Here is an 18,441-nt window from a genome sequence, read left to right as displayed (position 1 = left end):
GGAGCACATACCAAACTTTAAAGCAAGAAGCATTTCTGACAGACCTAGGACAGCTGACAAATCACTACATTGCTTCATTCTCTCGCTTGTTTCAGCTATACCTACAAATGGAGAAAATCACGTTATCGGTTGAGCTGTCTGGAACTGAGAAGGAAGCAAGACGCTACTTCCTTTAAAAATTGCTTTTACAAAGAAGGGGAAGTATGAAAAGCTGTCATGGACTACAGCTACCAGCAGGACAGCACATTTTCAGTGGAATTAAATATTTTAAACAATTGTGGGAGACAAGGAAGCCTCGTTGCAGGTTCTTCATGCAAGTAAAGGAGAACAGTGGACAGTATGCCAACAGTGGTGGAAGCTAAGCAATGCAAGGAATTTTTAACTAGTACTATGATGATTGCACATTGAGAGATGAACAAGGAAGGAATGAGGAGCACATAGAGGAGGGAGGATAAACCAAAGAGCAAATGTAGCATAAAGAGAAATAATTTATCGTATAGAGGTAACTGAAAATACACATATAAGAACCAGTCTAATACTAGTTTTTCATGTAGGAAATTATGGTGGGTTGCTGTAGAGATGGGTTTGTAACTCTCAAACTCAGAAAATAGTATCCATAACCCATACTGATGTTCAGAATCAGACTATTTTTCAATTGAGAATCTGTATAAACGATATATCTGTAATTGCAATGCTAATAATTAATTTGAAAAAAATAATTTTACTGCATGAAAAAAGCAGAAAAAGGAGAGTTTGAAAAAGGAAATAGCACTTTATTACTCTCAAACTTGGGTATTACTGCTTTAATGATTTTTCAGTTCTAATAACTTCTGGCGTTGCAATAATTTTTTTATATATACTCATTTTCAAGAGCTAAATCAACAGTCCTTTTTAAGCTTGCCTTTTTTTTCCCTCCCAAACAGATGAACCACTCACAGAGAAGATGACAAACACCCCTTATTTAAGAAAACTAATTTGATAATTTTAATCTCTAATATTTAAAGTGAAACTTTTCCTGGCTTTTTATTGCTCAATTTGACCTGTTTGTAGGTTGTAGGCTTGAGTTTTAGGTTGAAAATACGTATGCATAGCAGTTTTCTGAAGGATAGTTACTGAATGCAGAATACATATGAAATATCTAATTGAAGAGCCAAATGCTGTAGTATTTAGCAACTAGAGCAATTTAGAAAAGTGCCGCATTAAATTTAGCAACAATTAAACAGAGTGTAGTGGTTCTGACTGGAATATGGTTAGGGCAACACCTTCAAAAGATTTGAATTGTTTGCTGTATTGAAAAGACTGCGGCTTTTCAAGCAGGCTATTTCTTGCCACTAAGTTAATGTGGTACAGTAAAAAGATAGTATTCCTTAAACCACTAAAACTTCTACAATGGTATGAGAGCAAAAAGAATGCTCATTACATATAGATGCACACAGCAGAAAATTCTGGAGATGCTTTTTTCTCCCAATTTGCCTGTCCACTAATGAGAATTAACTTCTATTCAGCATACAAGTTTTAAATATTCTATATTTTATCTGTTTTTTAAATTATATTATTTACAAGTAATAGATATAGTAATTTAATGAAGTGGAAAAGAAAGAGATGAGGTGTTTAAACACAAACCAAAATTGATACTACTAACCAAGCTGTAAGCTCATGTGATGTAATGACATCTCCTGTAAGCTCCTCTAAGCGCAATACCGATTGTGAGATTTTTACAAACTTTGCAGCAGTCCCTATAAGCATACTTCTTTTATCTCATTTTTCATATTTTATATGTGTAAACATGAAAAATAAAATCATTCTAGTGTTGATGCTGTAGCATGAACATTATATTTTTTGTTTTGTGTAGGAATATTGCCAAGTTGGTAAACGATTATCTTGAATTCTACATGTGAAGGGGAAAGGGGTAGATGTCAACAGGCTGATTAAAGGTAGACCAGTCGTGATGCTTCATGGAATTAAATATACTAATCTGATTCTGAGCTTAGGAGACAGAAATAGAAAAAGAAGTGGAGCAAGACTCTGAACGACACTTCTCCCTCTTTTACCTTTAATTTTAATTAGGTAATCTGGTTGATTAAGACTTTTCAGACAAGCCTGACATTTTGTAAGACCCTGGTAGGTTGAGTTATTTTTCATACCTGCTTTAGCTCTTAAGAGTTCAATAACTTGCAGTCCTTTATTGCTTCAGTGATTAGAAGGTTATCTGTGTACAGCATATCATTGCTGACTGGGGGTGACAGTACAGAAGTGGATAAGTCCAAAGGAAAAAAAAAATTGAACTTGTTATCCTATTAAGCCTTAGCAAGACAGCCAGCCCATCCTTCTTGAGCTTAGAAAAGCAAACTATTCACAGAGAGGCCATAATAGCAAGCAAGGGTCTGAGGAAAATGAATGTTGGCTGATAGTAAGTACAAACATTTTTTTTCCTTTTTTTTGCCCCCCCCCTTTTTTTTTAAATGACACCCTGTCAGGTAGTATTCTGTAGATAACTAATTGTTCTAACACATAGCTTTTGTGAAATGTGGAATTTCAGGAGGTTTTTATACAGTAGATACAGTTTGAAGAATGTCAATTATAGTTCAGTATATAGTTTAGTTTTCTAAATAAATAAGAGTGATGGTTTCCTAAATAGAAGGGATTTTTCAGATGGATTTTTGATTGTGAGTAAATAATATTTTTTTCCTAAATGATAGGGATTTCTAAGATGGATTTTTGATTCATAAGACTCTCATTTTAGCATATAGGGACTTAAAGTGCAGGAGTATATAATTTTAGAAGTGAAAACCCACCTGAATGAACCTCAGTTTGTTATTTGTATTGTCTTTCTGCAACTAACATTTCTGATTCGGCATGCTGTGATTAGACTACAGGATTATTAGTCAAGAAGAAATATTACATATTGTTCAGTCGAGAAGCTTACAGACTCGTTTTGCAGCACTTAAGCCTGGATAGGAAGGTTTTTCTCCTACCATTTCATCATCCTGCATAGTAAGCTACCTTTAGTAAAGTACTTTCTTACTTCTTTTTAAGGAGAGAAACATTCTAACACTGGAGCTTTCCCAGTTCAGTGAAGAATTGTAGACGTTTTCTCAATGTACCTGCTAAAACTAAAAAAGAGCCTATGAAATAGTAAAAATCCCCTTTTTCGTCATTCTAAACCCAAATTGCTCCTAGTTACTGCACTGTAAATTGTTCTGGAGAAAGTGACCCTGAAAAATGCACAGTCAGAAAGTATGGTATTTCTAGTTTCCCAATTTTAGATGCCTGAAATGAAATCCTATAAGATAGGATAAGGTTTTTTACCATTATTTCATTCTATGAGAAATGAGCTATCTCAATTGTAGTTTGTATTTTGTAGTCAGAGACATTCTTAAAATAAAAAGCTACCTCATTTTCAAAGAAAATTGTTATAGTGTACAACTATGGCACAGGTTTCTTCTGGTGAGCTGAGTCAAGTATAATCAAAGATTTGGATTTGTATTATTTCTATTACGATGGGTGAACAATTCCGAAGCTCAAAAAAGTTGAATAATTCAGATTGACAAAGAATTGTAGTACTTGACAGTAACATCTTGGACTATAGAAATTAGATTTCATTATTGAAGATGGTCCTGTGTTATAGTGAGATTTCTACTAATTTCATGATCAATTGCCATATCACATTGGAAGGGTATTTCACTTACCTGCTTTCATGTTTGATGCTGACAAGGTATGGAGAGTACATGCCGAAATAGAAATTAAAAGTGACGAAAATGTAAGATAGTGCACTAAATATCAGAAAGACAAACTCACTGACAAGAAGAGGACTAATCCAGCTAACATTCACAGAATTGCAGGGGTTGGAAGGGACCTCTGGAGATCATCTAGTCCAACCCCTCTGCCAAATCAGGTTCACCCACAGCAGGTTGGACAGGAATGCATCCAGGCAGGTTTTGAATGTCTCTGGAGAAGGAGATTCAAATTAGCAATTGGTTTCTAAAACAGGAATAGCAGAGGTCTAACAATGTAAACAGAAATGGCAAATCATGGGAATTTTTTAAATATATTTTCAGAACTTTTGCTGAAGACAAAATAATTTTATCCGTTATGACAGAGATATAATGCACAATAAAGTATGTTCTCTGCCAGTTTTTTAAAATATGTTTTTTACATAGATGATAGTAAATACACGAACATCCATTGCATTAAACTGATACCACTGGTAAAATCTGATCAGTAAGTTGAAATACTCGTTATATAGTACTTGTGTGAAAATCATCACATGATCTCCGTATGCAGCATTTACAGCACAGAGGCTACCTACTCGTTCTCCATTTTGTTGCAGTGGAGAACAGTGCATATCTGTAAGTGAGGGCAGAAATGAACAATGATGATGCAGAAATGAAACATCTCCAAAATATGAAATAAATGCTTATCCTTATTAACACATTGTTTCTTCTTCCTGTGGCAAAAGCTCAAAATAATTAAACATAAAGCAAGATTGGCTTATTAAGTAGGCAGAAGCTTTGTAAGAAAATGAGTTTTTTCTGTGGTTTTGCAGAATTTAAGAACTGAAAGCTGGACCAATGACTTGACTTCTCCCTGAAAAGGCAGAAATGCTTGTGCATATACAGCCTATAATGGCTGAACTGTTTTTTAGTATGGCATTTGCATTCTCACTTCTTAGTTAAAATAATTTTGAAAACATTTGACTGACTGCTACTTTATTAGCGGTTTTTAAAACTGAAGTGAAGAGCGCTCTGCCTGCAGGGAGGCATCGTTAACATAATGGTGAGAACAGTATACCCACTATTCCTTAAAAAAAGATTGGTCAAAACCTATTTCGTCTGGTATAAAAGAGTCCAAAATAATGCAAAAATTAATGACATGGGGTTTGGATTTCCTGAATATGCTCATTTATGGCTTAAGTGATGTTCTTAGCTGTTTAGACAGCAACCTTCCTTGAGAATCAGAACTGCAGAAATAATACTGAGTGGTGTTTGCTGTCTTTTCATGATCTGAAAAAGCAAGATCCTGATTTGGTGTGCGCATTACAAGTCCCACAGCACATTTCATGAAATAAAATGATTGATCAGTGAGTCCTCTACAATACCTGTTGCAGAATAATTTCACTTACCCATGCTGTTCTAAGTGTGTCATTTGGATGCACTGTTCTCATAGCTGGTTGGATCCTGCCAGATAACTGCCGAGTTCCATTTGAAGGGAAGCTGATTCTTTGTAGCCATATAATTAATGTTTTAATTAGTTTTTTAAGAGGCTTTAGGGTCCTGTTACAGCCCCTGTAGATGTTTGCTTGGTTCCTTTGTTCTAGACATTTTGCAAAGACATTTTTAAAGACCAGACTTTTCTGGAAAACATATAGACAAAACTATAACCAATGAAAATAAGATACAGACCAGCTGAGGCAGAGAGGAAGAAATACTACTAAGACAGGCATTTTTGATAACACACTGCTTTTCTTGCATGTGTTTGGCATAATATACATTCTTTGGCAACAGTATGGCAACAGTACGGCAGAAATGGGTGTTCAGAAATTATTCCAGTAAGGTAATAGTGGGAGTTCGATAAAGAGATTTGGAGAATCTCTGTAGAAAAAGGGCAAAAAATGGAACGTACTTGAATAAGATATACTTGATTGAAGTTAATAAGAGGTAAATCAATGATAAGCCATTTTTGCATGCTGTCTGTATGGAACTATTAGGCTCTCCACAATTCATGCTAATGACATTGTCTCTGTTGAAAGTAAATTATCTGTGGGGCATCTGACTCAATGCACAAAAGCTAACACAGGTAGTATGCCACAAGTCAAAAAACCAAGTATAAAAAATCAAGTTTTAAGAATAATTTTATAGGAGGAGAGGAACTAAGTAGGGATAGACTGGGCCAAACACAGTTGATAACTTGAGGGGCAAAGTCAAAGCAAAGATTGGTATGGAATAGAAGAATATTGAGAAATACAAGAAGAGACAGAATGGAAGTCAAGGAGAACAAAATTCAGCATAGTTGAGGTTATCGAGGGCAGTGGAAACAGAAGTTGGATTCTGTATCCAAAGGGAGGAAATTAATCAGAAGGGTTTGATGCAGTTGAAATACAGAAGGAAAGAGCAAGTAGAAGGTTGTTTTTTCAGAAAGCCTTGTTTGGGCATTCTGTGACATCATCCTTCTGCTGTCTGTGAACAGTATAGGATTCAGTGGGGAAGTATTCAGTGAGCTGCCACTGAATACATTTATAGCCATGCCTTCTACAAAATAAGGTACCAAAATTATGAGAAAGACATACCATCTAAATGGGCAATTAATAGTATCTTGAAAGAACATTAAATATTTCGCAAATGTATTGTGTTACCACACCATTCCGATTCAACATTATTAAATATTTTCTCCACATTTTCCTTTCCTTTTTTTAGTTTGTCTTTTCTGCCAGTGTCTCATTACTGTATAGGTTCACTGAATGTGCTTGTTTAGAAAACTTAAGAATATACCTGTTTTCACATAAAATCTCCATTACATAAATATATGAGTGAAGTAAAATTCAGTTTTACTCCCAACCAGCATTTTTAAGACAACTTTTCCTGCCTACCAAGATGATCTGAGAGGTATATGTTAGACAAATATTTTTTTGCCTTTATAATCACAAAGCTTGTCATCACCTGCATTATCCTGAAAGAAAAACTATTATGGATGTTATTCACAGTGAAAATAAACACATTCTAGACAGAGCTTTAACTGTTGTTATGGTGGAAGGGTGATCTTTCACTCAAAATTAAGAAGTTGTTATTCTGAGCTAACCCACGCGCTGCTGTTTGTAGTAAGAATAACCTGTCACGTAGAGCACTATGTCAGTAGATGTTGGCTTCCATCCAGTGAACTGCTGAGTGCCTCTGTTCTCATCTAAGCTAATTGCACTAGTGTTCATCTAGTGTCCAGCAGTGGACAGAATAGTACCTAATGCCGGGTCTTACCCTGCAGTCCTGATGCATACAACTAATCCTTACTCAGGTCAACGGGTCTACTCATGTGACTAGGATTGGAGGTGATGAGATTCCTAATTCTGTTAGCACATCTCAGCTGTAGCACCAACAAAATAGGAACAGGCAAAGACAATGCCAGGCAAACAAGCATAGAAAAGATGAGTGAAAAGCAAAGGACTGGTGCCTCTTCTGGTGTGGTAAGCCTTAGAGGAGAATGCATAAATTAACATACAGAAAAGCAGTAGAGACAACAAAACTATTTGCAACATAAAGGTTCTTTCCAATGTTTACCTGAAAATTACTTTAAGATATCAATAATTTAACACACTATATGTATAATTAAAATCAATAATATATAAATACAGAAATTAGCATCTGAGAGATAGTAGTCTTAATCACAAATAAACAGTACAAACAATCATTCTAATTTTGATCTACTCAGTACCAATTACAGAAATAACTAAAAAAAAACCAAACCAAAACAAAACAAAAAACAGCTTCACCATCCTGTTCACCTAGGTCTTATGTCTCATCTTTGACAACACAGCAAAATCTGTAATCCTACCACTATGAGCAACTTTGACCCCATGGCTATCTCTACTGATGGTTTCACATCTGCATGCTTAGATTATTAAGCTTTAGAAAGTACTAGTTCATTTCCCACAATCCGGACATGCAGAGTACCAACACTATCTATCAGCAGTACTTTCAGATTGTCCCATGCCACTAAATGCTATTTGAACAGTAGCAGAACTAGTGACCATCTCAGGCCTAGATTGTATTCTGCAAAGGCGTATGATGTTTTGCCATGACAAAACCTGGCAAAAACATACGTTACAACTATGAGGAGAAACACAAATGAATATGATTTTTGTTTGAATCGATCCACAACACTTTGTCTCCTTAATATTCCAGCATTATTCTTGTAGTGTTTCTTCTTTCCTTTTTGGCATTTTTCAATGTTCTTTTCACTTCTCTACTCCTCCATCCACCTTGAACCATGCTACCCATATCCCCAAAGCCATTACAATGCAAATCCACTGCTGTCTGATTCCAGTCGTACCTATTATTCTTCCCTAAAAAAAGACCTTCAAGACTATATGTACTAGATATATTCCTGGCCCATAAGGTGCATTCAGCATTCTGTAAAATTCAGATTTTCTTTAAAGTAATTTGTAGTGCATAGAGCTGTACAATTAACTGTCAAATGTAAAGAGGGACTAGAATAAAACAGGCAGCTGTTCTTGATCTGCAAATAATTTTTAACACCATTTTAGAAAAGAAGCTTAGCAATCACATTTCCTATATTGAGATTAACCATTTCATTACTGACCATAGGATAGGGAAAAAACCACAGAAGTTGAATTCCTGGGAAAGGCAAAAATATATATAACAAAGGAAAGTATCTTGGAAAGACAACCATGAAGTTGGGGAAAAGGAAGGGGAAGGGGAAAGGGAAGGGGAAGGGAAAGGGGAAGGGGAAGGAACTGAATGTGTAGTGACTTCCTTAGGTTGAATTGAGAGAATTCCTAGAAATAAAAATATTTTCTCAATTACAACTTAATGAAATATAACTGAAACCTCAAATATCACAATCAGATTATGGACCTTCGTTAGACTGTTGTTCCCATTGTCATAAATATATGTGCCAGTCGGCAAATCTCACATAGCATAAGACATCTCTAAATGTGAGTTTGATAGTCTTAACATACTTGCATCTGTAACTTTTTAAGACAATATTGATTTTTATCTGGAATTTACAGGCACTGCCTCATATCCAATACTACGGATAAATATCAGTCCCAGCTCTTGCCTCTGTGTCCTTTAAAGCCTTGTCTTTGGCTTTAAGGTCATTCTTCCCGCTGAGAGCAGAGCTCAGCTGGCAGGTTTGGCTGTCTGTCAAGCTCTGACTTAAAGACACCTGGAAAAAAACAGAGAGGTATAGTTTCATCCAGAAAATTGATGGTGTAAACATTCCAAAGTGTCTGCTGTGAAATAAATACAAAACTTTCTCAGTCTCTCTAGAGTGTCTTCCAAAAAGACAGGGGAGAATGCCTGCACTTTTGCAGCCAACTAATGGATGTATTTGTGCACTGGCATATTCAGCCACACACAAAATTAAAAAGTTTTCCGAAGTAGAAGTCAATGACTGTGTCTTGAAAGAAGAATTTTTTCCCAGTTGTTTGGCTAGCTATGTTTCACTGCATACAGTGACAGCTAACATGAGTCTTATAATGTCAATGCAATGATTTAAAAAGCTTTATCCTAATCCTCATTTTTATAACAAGATCCATAAATCCCCATTACACCAGATAAGTTCACAGCCTGAAAAATTAACTCAAGCTCTTTCCATAGTGATGTATTTGATGTACTGATGAACGATCATCTGAAGATGATTATGACTAATAACACTTGCAGTTACATACATACATACCTGTACTGATTTTCCAGACTATCCCAATGAAGTATTAGCAGTTCAAACACTTCTAATTTCAAACAATGTCAATTATCTATTCCAAGGTCATTTAGAATATGATAGAAAATATTTGGATTAAAAAAACAGAAACAAAACCTAACACATTGACTTGTTTTGGAAAGTTGACAATTTTCATTATATTTCAATACTGAAAAAAAAAAAAAAAAAGCCCCAACAAAAAGCAGTTGTAAATTTTGGTCTATTTCTCAAGGAAACATGAATCCCAGAAAATGCTACCGACTCTAATTGATTAAATAGCCTCTACATAGTAACCCTGTTGCATGGGATACAGATGTCTTCCATCACTATGGTGCCTTCTGTCAGTATTCAGCCCCATCGCACTATCAGAATGACAGAGGATTCTGGATTTTAGCTATTCTGCTCAGTTCAATATAAATTTAAGGTCTCACTTCCGCGATCAGCTGCAAGAAAACAACTGACTAACTAAACATGGATGCAAAGCTCAGCTCCTAGTTGAGGGTTTAGGGATTCTTCATTCGTTTCAAATTATTAAAGTACACATATAGTAGCATCCATAATGTTTCCTCTGGACTGAGCCTTGTTTGATACCACGTTTCTTAAGGCCTGTGAAATTCAGACAGGTAAATTTCCCACTGGCTTGTGGAGAAATGCAAATAAACTTTAATTTTTATTTTCTTGTTATTATGAAAATAATAATAATATTAAAAAATTAATTATTAGAGTTTTCCACTGCCATTTAATTTTGAGCAGAGTAGGTCTTCAAAACTAAGCCAACATTAACAGTTAGTCTTACATTTAACAAGTTTCTCTATGAGGTGAAAAAGTCATCTAAGACAATTTTCATCTTCCCACAAAAAAATATAAAGAACAACCCAAACTGTGAGATGCAGATTGGACTTGGTTTGCTCTGCAGGCAGCTCAGATATGCATTTAGTCCTAGCTGAGGCCCTTTATTCTCTTATTTTGAATCTTATTTTATCTCTGAATTTTTCTCAAGAGAAACAACAATTATTATTAAGTATTTCATTATATATACAAGTAAGATTGAATTTAAAAGGAATGCTTAAACCAAAATATTAATCCCTAAAAATCAGAATCAGATAAAATCATAGAGTAGAAAAGGTCAGCCACTGCCCAAACCTCCCACAGACTTCAAAGAGTATTGGTTCAGGCCCCACAGCTGAGATCATCAGACCTTGATTTTAAGCTATTTGGAAATCTTTGAAAATTTGGTCCCAAATAACCAAGAGAAGAAAATTGATGCATTAGTACCTGCTCTAGCACTTTTCTAATTTGCATTATAACCAGTCAGTTCTTACGCAGGAGAAAAGCCAAGTTAGAGGGCCTGAAAGAGTTAGAGAGCAAAATTATTCCAGAGAAACTTTATTATTATCCAATGTTTTCTCTCCCACACAGAAGAGCGGAACCCAGATGCCCTCAGTTCTTAGAAATGAGTAGAAAAAGAAGAAAAAGCTGCAAGGGCAGAAAGAGCTTTGATTCCAGAGAATGTAAGTTTACAGAAATGTTTAATTTGAAGTAAAAATGTCAGAATCATAGGTGGTTATTCTCCATTTACTCATCAAGACAGAAATCCATCTTTGTGCCCCAAGCTGTTTGTCAAATTGGAAATATTTACGCTCAAGTGTGGGTACATCCAGGTAATGTCTTGATGAGGCTCGTTGTTTTATTTCAGTTGAGCTGCTGTCCTAGCTATTTCTGGCAAAGTCTTTCCAAACATGTTGATGTTTAATTGCTTCAAATTTTCAGCATTCTTGCTGTAAATTTCTCAGTGTTGTCTGAGTTAAACAGCTTGTTCTAATCCTGCTTAGGTAGATGTCACTGTAAGCTGTTATCCTCTAATGCACATGAACTATTCTAAAAAAAGCCCAAGCGAGGCAGAATTTTATGTAATTGTATGAATGCCATGAAATCTTGCCTAGTACAGCTCCCGCCGAGAAACAGTATTTTCCTTTGCTTCAAATAGGGAGCTGTGGCTCACAGCTCCTGGCAATGTGTCACCGATCTGCTGTGTGATTGTGACAGTATTCATTAATCCCTTTGTTTGCTGATCTATAAAAGGATTATAAAAGTCAAGTTCCACGTAATTTGCCCCAAACTGCAAACATGCAATGGGATATTGATTGTCCCAGTGTGTTCACAGGAACGAAGTAAATACTGAGAGGAGTAATGGAAGTAAAAAGGGTAGATCTTTCTCTATGCAAATAGAATACCTTATTCCCTAACAACAAGAAAAAAACACTATAGATATATTAATTTTCTCCAATCAGAGCGAGTTAACATGGCCTACCCTGTTCATCTGACTTCACATTGCTTATCAGATAATTAAGACAAAAGAAGTTAATATTGAAATGAAAAAATAATGTTGTAGAAAATACACTACAACTTAAAGATAAAATAGGCATTTTCTTTGAAAAGTGTCTCAAAGCTAATCATACATTTGTGATACTGCTTACCAAATCATGGGAAAAAAAAATGTTTTTTTCTTTTTTTTACCTTAAATTAGATGAACAGTTGTCACCTATTTGTAAATGCCAGCAAAATGTAGGAAGCCTTGAAAATAAAGCAGATGAGGCTCTGGCTCACTTAGCTGAGCCACTGGATGTAAAGGGTACTGAAGAAGATGGAAAATATCATGAAAACAAGAATCAGAGTAGCTCAGATGCATCTGAAGATAGAGACCTTGATAACGTATCAGACAGCGAAAAAGAAGGAAAGAAGGAAAAGAACTACACTCCTCAAATGTTTTCTCCTCAGCAAGATGAAATCCTAGCTACAGTAACTTTTGGTGAATCAGAGGGCTCATCCACAGGAAAAATTACACTGTGGGGCAAGCCAGACTCTGCAGAATTCGTTAGTTTGGCTACTGGAAAAATTACTGCAGAAGTAAAATATGGTTCTTTTAATGTGAAAGTAGAAGTTAAGAATGTTTCTGTGCTTGATTCTGGAACAAACCTTGTAGTTGAAAAAAGGAAAAGTTCAAAGAACAATAAACGTTGTCATGAAAGACAATACCAGAAAAGCCAGTGTTCAAAGTGTTCGAAGTACCAGTGTCCTTCAACTGACCATTCAGCAGAACACAAAGGGAATTATAAGGGATCCTCTAAACATAAAATTCGAACTGCCATAAACAAAAATGCCTGCCTGAAAATGAACATTGAAGCAAAGGAAATTAAAGTGGAATATACCAGCAGAAAGAAAAATCTAAAGGTCAATATCAAACCTGGTGAAGAGGCACAGAGCAAAAACGGCAACAGGGAACATGAAGACACATATTGGAGCGAAACAGACTATTCTGTAACAGAGGCACCTTGCAATACAGATTGTGAGTCATCTTTTAGCTTTCATGAAAAAGTAGACTATACATTCCCAGATGGATGTACCCTTCTCCCTCCACCTAAAGAATTTGCTGACTGTGACAAAATGCATTTGGATACAATTGCAGAGGGGGTATCTTTGTCAGATTCCACAAAGGAATCTGACAGCCTCTCTACAGCTTTGAAAATTTGGGGGGAAAAAAATTATTTCTGTAAACGTAACAAAAAGGACTATGAAGACCACACCAATGAAAAGGAAGATTTTTCAAAAGATAAAATACTTTTCTCAAAAATAAATAATACAAATTGTCTTGTAGCTAGTAATACCTTGAATAACCCAAACACCGGGAAGGAGTGTATCAGTAGGAACAATGTATTAAGTCAAGAAAGAAAGAACTGTGAGAAATGCAGAGACATGGGGCAAAAACCAGCAAGACGAAAGTCTTTCCCAGATACTACCCTTGATGTACCCTTACCAGCTCGCCCTAGAAGGGATTCTGGCTTTTGTTCATTGCCATCCTTAAAAATGTTGCCTAAGGAGACCAAAATAGGAGATATCTGTAACAGGAACTCACATGTTCATACCAGCTATACAGAACTTTCTAACTGTTCTGACTTGACCTCCTCACTGAAAAGTTTGAGAGGTCTGAAGTCTTCATATCAGTATGCTTTCACATCATTTGATCATAATATTACCATTTATCCATCTGAGCCTGAAGAAAGTCTAGATGACACTTGTTTACTGAATGACTATGCAGACTATGGAGGGCAAGGCGAAGAAACAGAAGAAACATTGATGGAGAGTTTTCATTCCAGTGGTACTACAAATGAGAAAAAAGAAAATGGGCATGAGGAGCCTCTGAGAAACCTAGCCATATGGGAGGAAGACTCTGAGTCTACCGAAGATGCTTTAGATGAAGGGACACCAGAGTACAACCATCAAGAAAACCATGTTGAAGTGCAGAACAAAGGTCAGCTGGTACACGTCTTTCCACATTGTAGAAGTCCTTCAGGTGAATTTATTAATGACAAGGAAAGTACTAATTATGCATCTACAGAAAGCACCCCAAAACAACTCCCAGCTTTACAGCAAAATGTTCACCAACCCCCTGCAGAGCTTGAGGTAACAAAGAAAAGGAGAGGGTCAGTAATGACCGTGATAACTGGAGAACTAGAACGAAGACTCATCCAAGGTGACACTAAATTGATACCCGATTCTTTCAACTCTGCAGTAAGAAAAGAGCCTAAACTTCCCTGTAGTATACAAGAAGAATCCTTGCTGTCATCCTTGCTCTTAGATCCTGAGGAGCACGACATAAATAATGAATCAGAAAGCTTTTCTGAGATACCAGACATATCTGGGAATATCCTTGTTGAATCCGATTACCATAATGATTCAGCACAGGCTGCCATATTATCTACCTCATCAGCATATACAGAAAACAAAGAGAATTTCACAGAACATTCAAATGTCAAGGAAAGACCAGAGAACTTTTGCAGTAAACAGTCAACTGATGATAGCTTAAAGAGAGAGCCTGGAGTACATCAGCTACCTCAGTTAGCCAAATCCAACCCTGATGAAGTTGAGAAAAAGATTGAAATTTCAAAAGAAGATTTTCATCAGAATGCAGACCTCCCCCCATTATCAGTAAAACAGATTAGTCAGAAAGGTAGGTGTTGTAAGACTTTTGGAGTTAATATCACTTACCCATCTTTTGCATAGGTGCTTTAGTGCTTTGGTGACATCTTTTTGGGGAAAATGAAAGTATATTATAACTTTACAAAGAGATCATATTGGTATGCTTGGCTGTTTGGTTATAATATGCAGTTACTGTGTTGAGGATCCTAGGAGCCATCTTCTTGAGCCAAGTAACTTCAATAAAAATTTAAAAGCCAAGAAAATTTTAGTGCAGCTTTGCTCAAGAAGTGGGTTTCCTACATTAAAGCGTCAACACATCCTATACATCTAGTGAGAGAAGCAAACACCAAAACAGGAAGGGTTTTTTTGCAGTTGCCATGTGGCAGGAACTCAGAGCTCAAGTCAGTGTTTAAAATCATATAAATCTGGTTTTGTTATGTATGTGAGCTACAGAATTACTGAATTCCAAGTACATCTCAGTCCTAATTCTGGATGAGCCTTTCCATGTCATGCAATGACCATAGTGGATCATTTAACCTTCTATTCTCCTCTATTTATGTAGTTAAGAAAACTGCATATGAAAAATAATTGCTTTTAATAGCTAATCTTTTACAAAATTTCTTGTCTTCCCTTCTGTAATCCATCAACCCATACTCATAATTGGTCATTTAAAACGAGCATTTTGAATAATAAAAATGTAAGCCGTAATGGGACACTGCACTCTACAATGTAAACTTTTTACATTGTCAATATGTACGCACACACGCATGTGTGTTTTTGAAATATCACTCCAAACAATTTCATTTTAATTTTTTATTATTAATCAGGTTATGTGCAAACATAACTCATATCTTCCTTTCCAGGAGAGAATGTTTCCAACATGTTTGGAGGTTAGGAGTTTTATACTGTTGAAAAGTGCATCCTTTCTTATCAGGGGAAAAGTCTTCAAGAATCTTAGTAAAAAGCATCAAAAAGTTTTTAATCTCTCTAGTTCACAATGTCTGCAGAAAATAATGATATGTCCTCGAAGGTTGTCTTCTTTTGCACTGTTAGTAGACATTTCAAAATACCTGAAGTCTATATACACTACATAGATACACTATATTGGCAGATATTGCTATATAGATAGATATCTAAAATACTAAAATAAAGGGAATTAATTAAATGGAAATCATTTTAGAACAAGGTATAGAAAGAAGACACTGAAGGAAGCCTGCATGCTCAAAAACCTTGACTTCCCATACATTAGACCTCAGTGGTTAAACACACAGCACAGACATGAGATGTAGCTATTTCTTGCATTTTGATTTTATTCTCTCCTCTTCCCTTTTGCCCCTTGCTCGTAATTATCTATGTGTGTTCTTTCTCCTACCTATCACCTCACCTGGTCTGTAACTTTGGCTTTCCTTTGGTCTACGGTTGTATTTTGATTTTCTATTTGTGTTATTCTTAGCAATGCCATGGAGGTCCTACCTTAAATGAGTAAATGTGTACATCCAGAAAGAAGGATAAGTATTTCAGGTTTTAAAAGTCATTAATATGAATTGAAGTCCACTTGTAATATGGGAATACCATCCTACTTAGTCAAGACATGGGGCACAAGGGGCAGTGTGGGACTTCGTGTGCTTGGTAATTCAGTGAAACTGGAAAGGAAATGTGGCATTTTTCAACAAAGAGTGAGAGCCTATAGAACAGAGGAGAAAAACAGATATGAGTGTTATAAACAGGATGAGGGAGAGGAGCCCAGGCAATCTAGAAGTCTGTTGGTGGTGTGGGAATTCAATTATTATCAGAGGGGCAAGGACTCATGCAAAGGGTGCTACAAGAAATCAGTTTCCTGACTCTCAGCAATAGTCATCTGCTCTGGAAAAGGGGCTCAGTGACACAGGTCTGTGATGGAGATCTGACTGAAAACAGAAAGAGGCTATTGAGCCAACAGAGCACTTACACAGTCCTCTAGGGAGCCTGTTGAGGCTGGGCTCACTTTCTCCCTCTCTGCCCTTGCCAGTAGGTACAGTTGCATTTTCAGAATGGAATCCAACACAAAGTCTGTTCTCCAATTGTTTTAGCTAAAATAGTAATACAACAAATAAGTGTATACTGCCCTACCTAGAAAGAGACCTAAAGTAGAAAGGTACATCCTCCTTTTATTTGCAAGATTTAAATAGCACTTTATATATCTACCTAGTGACCACTTCAAAAATGTATGAACACTTTTAAACAAAATCCATGAGAAATTTACATGTTTCTGCATAAAAATGGTTCCATATGAATGGCTGTGTATTTATTTAACTACAAATACAACTACTACAAGGTAATCACATGTACTTTTCTCTGCATGAAGACCTCAATTAGTCTAAAATATATACTTTATGAATATTTTCTGTGTTATTTGGTGTTTTCATTTGTATGTTTGGTTGGGTTATTCTTGTAGTTAGAATGTGGAACTTTTAAAGAGTATAATTGCTTTAAGTTGTCTAACGCATTCCTCACAATGTCTGGTTATAATTTAGACTTGAAATCAGAAATGAATAAAACCAGAAAGCTACCTTTGATGAAAGACACCAGAGCGAGTGATAGTTCCCAAGAAGAAGCAATAGACCAGTGGGCCAGGAGACGGAAACAGTTCAAAGACAGCAAAAAATGCAGTTCAACTGGAGGAAGCTCCATAAACAGCACAATCACTGAGGGATCAAGTGAGTACTTTAGTCCTACAACTGTATTGTTTCTCCTTCATGTGATTGACACTCTGATAGGGTTTTCCACTACAGAAATTGATCTTCGGTTCATAACCCAAGTCTCTGTCTTAGCCATTATCATGAGCAAGCTTATTTTATTCAATTGAACTATTCTCACTATGGGAGTTAGTATTCTCTCTCCTTCATATGACAAAGCAAACAATCTAACTGGAAAAAAGTTGATTGTATCATCCTTGTCCATATGCAATTAATGTTAAGACAAGCTCTAGGCACAGATAAAGTGGTAATCTCTTACAGCAGCAGCTTTGAGGGTATAACAGAAATCGTAATCCTGATGCCTACTTTGCTTATGTCAAAGCCATGATGAGCTGGGATTCTTTCTCTCCTCCCTAACATAACCACCTGCTCCACCTTTTATCTTCAGGCTTATTGCCTAGATTGTGCTTCACTGTCCCTTCAGTTACTAAAACAGTTAGTGCCGTAACTGTCTCATTAAGAAATCTGTCACCTCGCCATGTGCTTGAGCCTGTATGAAACTCATCAGCTTAAATCCCATGGGAAGGAATTTTAAAGATGAACTTAATAAATTTACTTTTCATGCAGACGACTCCCCAAGCAAGGGTTGCACAGTCTAGGAGAGAACATATGTAGTACTTCTTACTTCACACTGCCTTTGCCTCCTGTTTTGCTATTTTAGTAATGTAAAAAGTACTATGTACAGATGAAGAAATATGCACTTCCCTGTGGAAATATTTTGTGCTGTAATTGTTACTGTTGGTAAAAAAGTTTTAGATGTAGATGTATAACCTCCTTTTTGAAGAAGGTTAAAAGCAAACCTATAGAAGACTGGCAGCTGTAAGACTTCAGTGCAAGTCCAATACAAGACAAACTGTAAATATATTCTGTCTCTGTACCGAAGAGGTAAGTCCTACATCAGCAGGGCCTCAATTCCCTACCTAAACATAGGTGTCAGTTGCCAGCTGACAACACCAATAGGGTCCTGAGATATGCGACCTACAGGGGATCCATGCCTTTTTGAAGCAGTTACTGGATGGCAAGTAAGATAATCTAAGGCATCTAAAATGTTACTAGCCACCTATATTGAGACCATAGAATCACAAAATTATTTGAGGTGGAAGGGCACTTAAAGATCATCTGGTTCCAAACACCCTGCCATCAGCAAGGACACCTTCCACTTGACCAAGTTTCTCAAAGCCCTGTCCAACCTGGCCTTGAACACTTCCACGAATGGGGCCTCAACAACTTCCCTGGGCAACCTGTTCTAGTGTATCACCACCCTCACAGTATTCTTCCTAATACCTAACGTAAATCT

General features: G+C 36.4%; 1 protein-coding gene across 1 annotated transcript in view; it reads left to right on the top strand.

Moving 5' to 3' along the window:
* The first annotated feature begins 10,885 nt into the window (after nt 1-10,885).
* Nucleotides 10,886-18,441, top strand: part of LOC104292318 — a 47,856-nt gene continuing 40,300 nt past the window's right edge. The window contains exons 1-4 of the mRNA XM_009891674.1: nt 10,886-10,943; nt 11,960-12,778; nt 13,088-14,440; nt 16,923-17,105. Coding sequence (XP_009889976.1) covers nt 10,886-10,943; nt 11,960-12,778; nt 13,088-14,440; nt 16,923-17,105 — 2,413 coding nt within the window. The remainder of the gene's footprint in view (nt 10,944-11,959; nt 12,779-13,087; nt 14,441-16,922; nt 17,106-18,441) is intronic.

This window comes from Charadrius vociferus, unplaced genomic scaffold (genome assembly GCF_000708025.1).
Source record: "Charadrius vociferus isolate BGI_N301 unplaced genomic scaffold, ASM70802v2 scaffold609, whole genome shotgun sequence".
NCBI classification, from domain to species: Eukaryota; Metazoa; Chordata; class Aves; order Charadriiformes; family Charadriidae; genus Charadrius; species Charadrius vociferus.
Note: the sequence above shows the minus strand (reverse complement) of the source record. Positions and strands in the feature narration are given on the sequence as shown.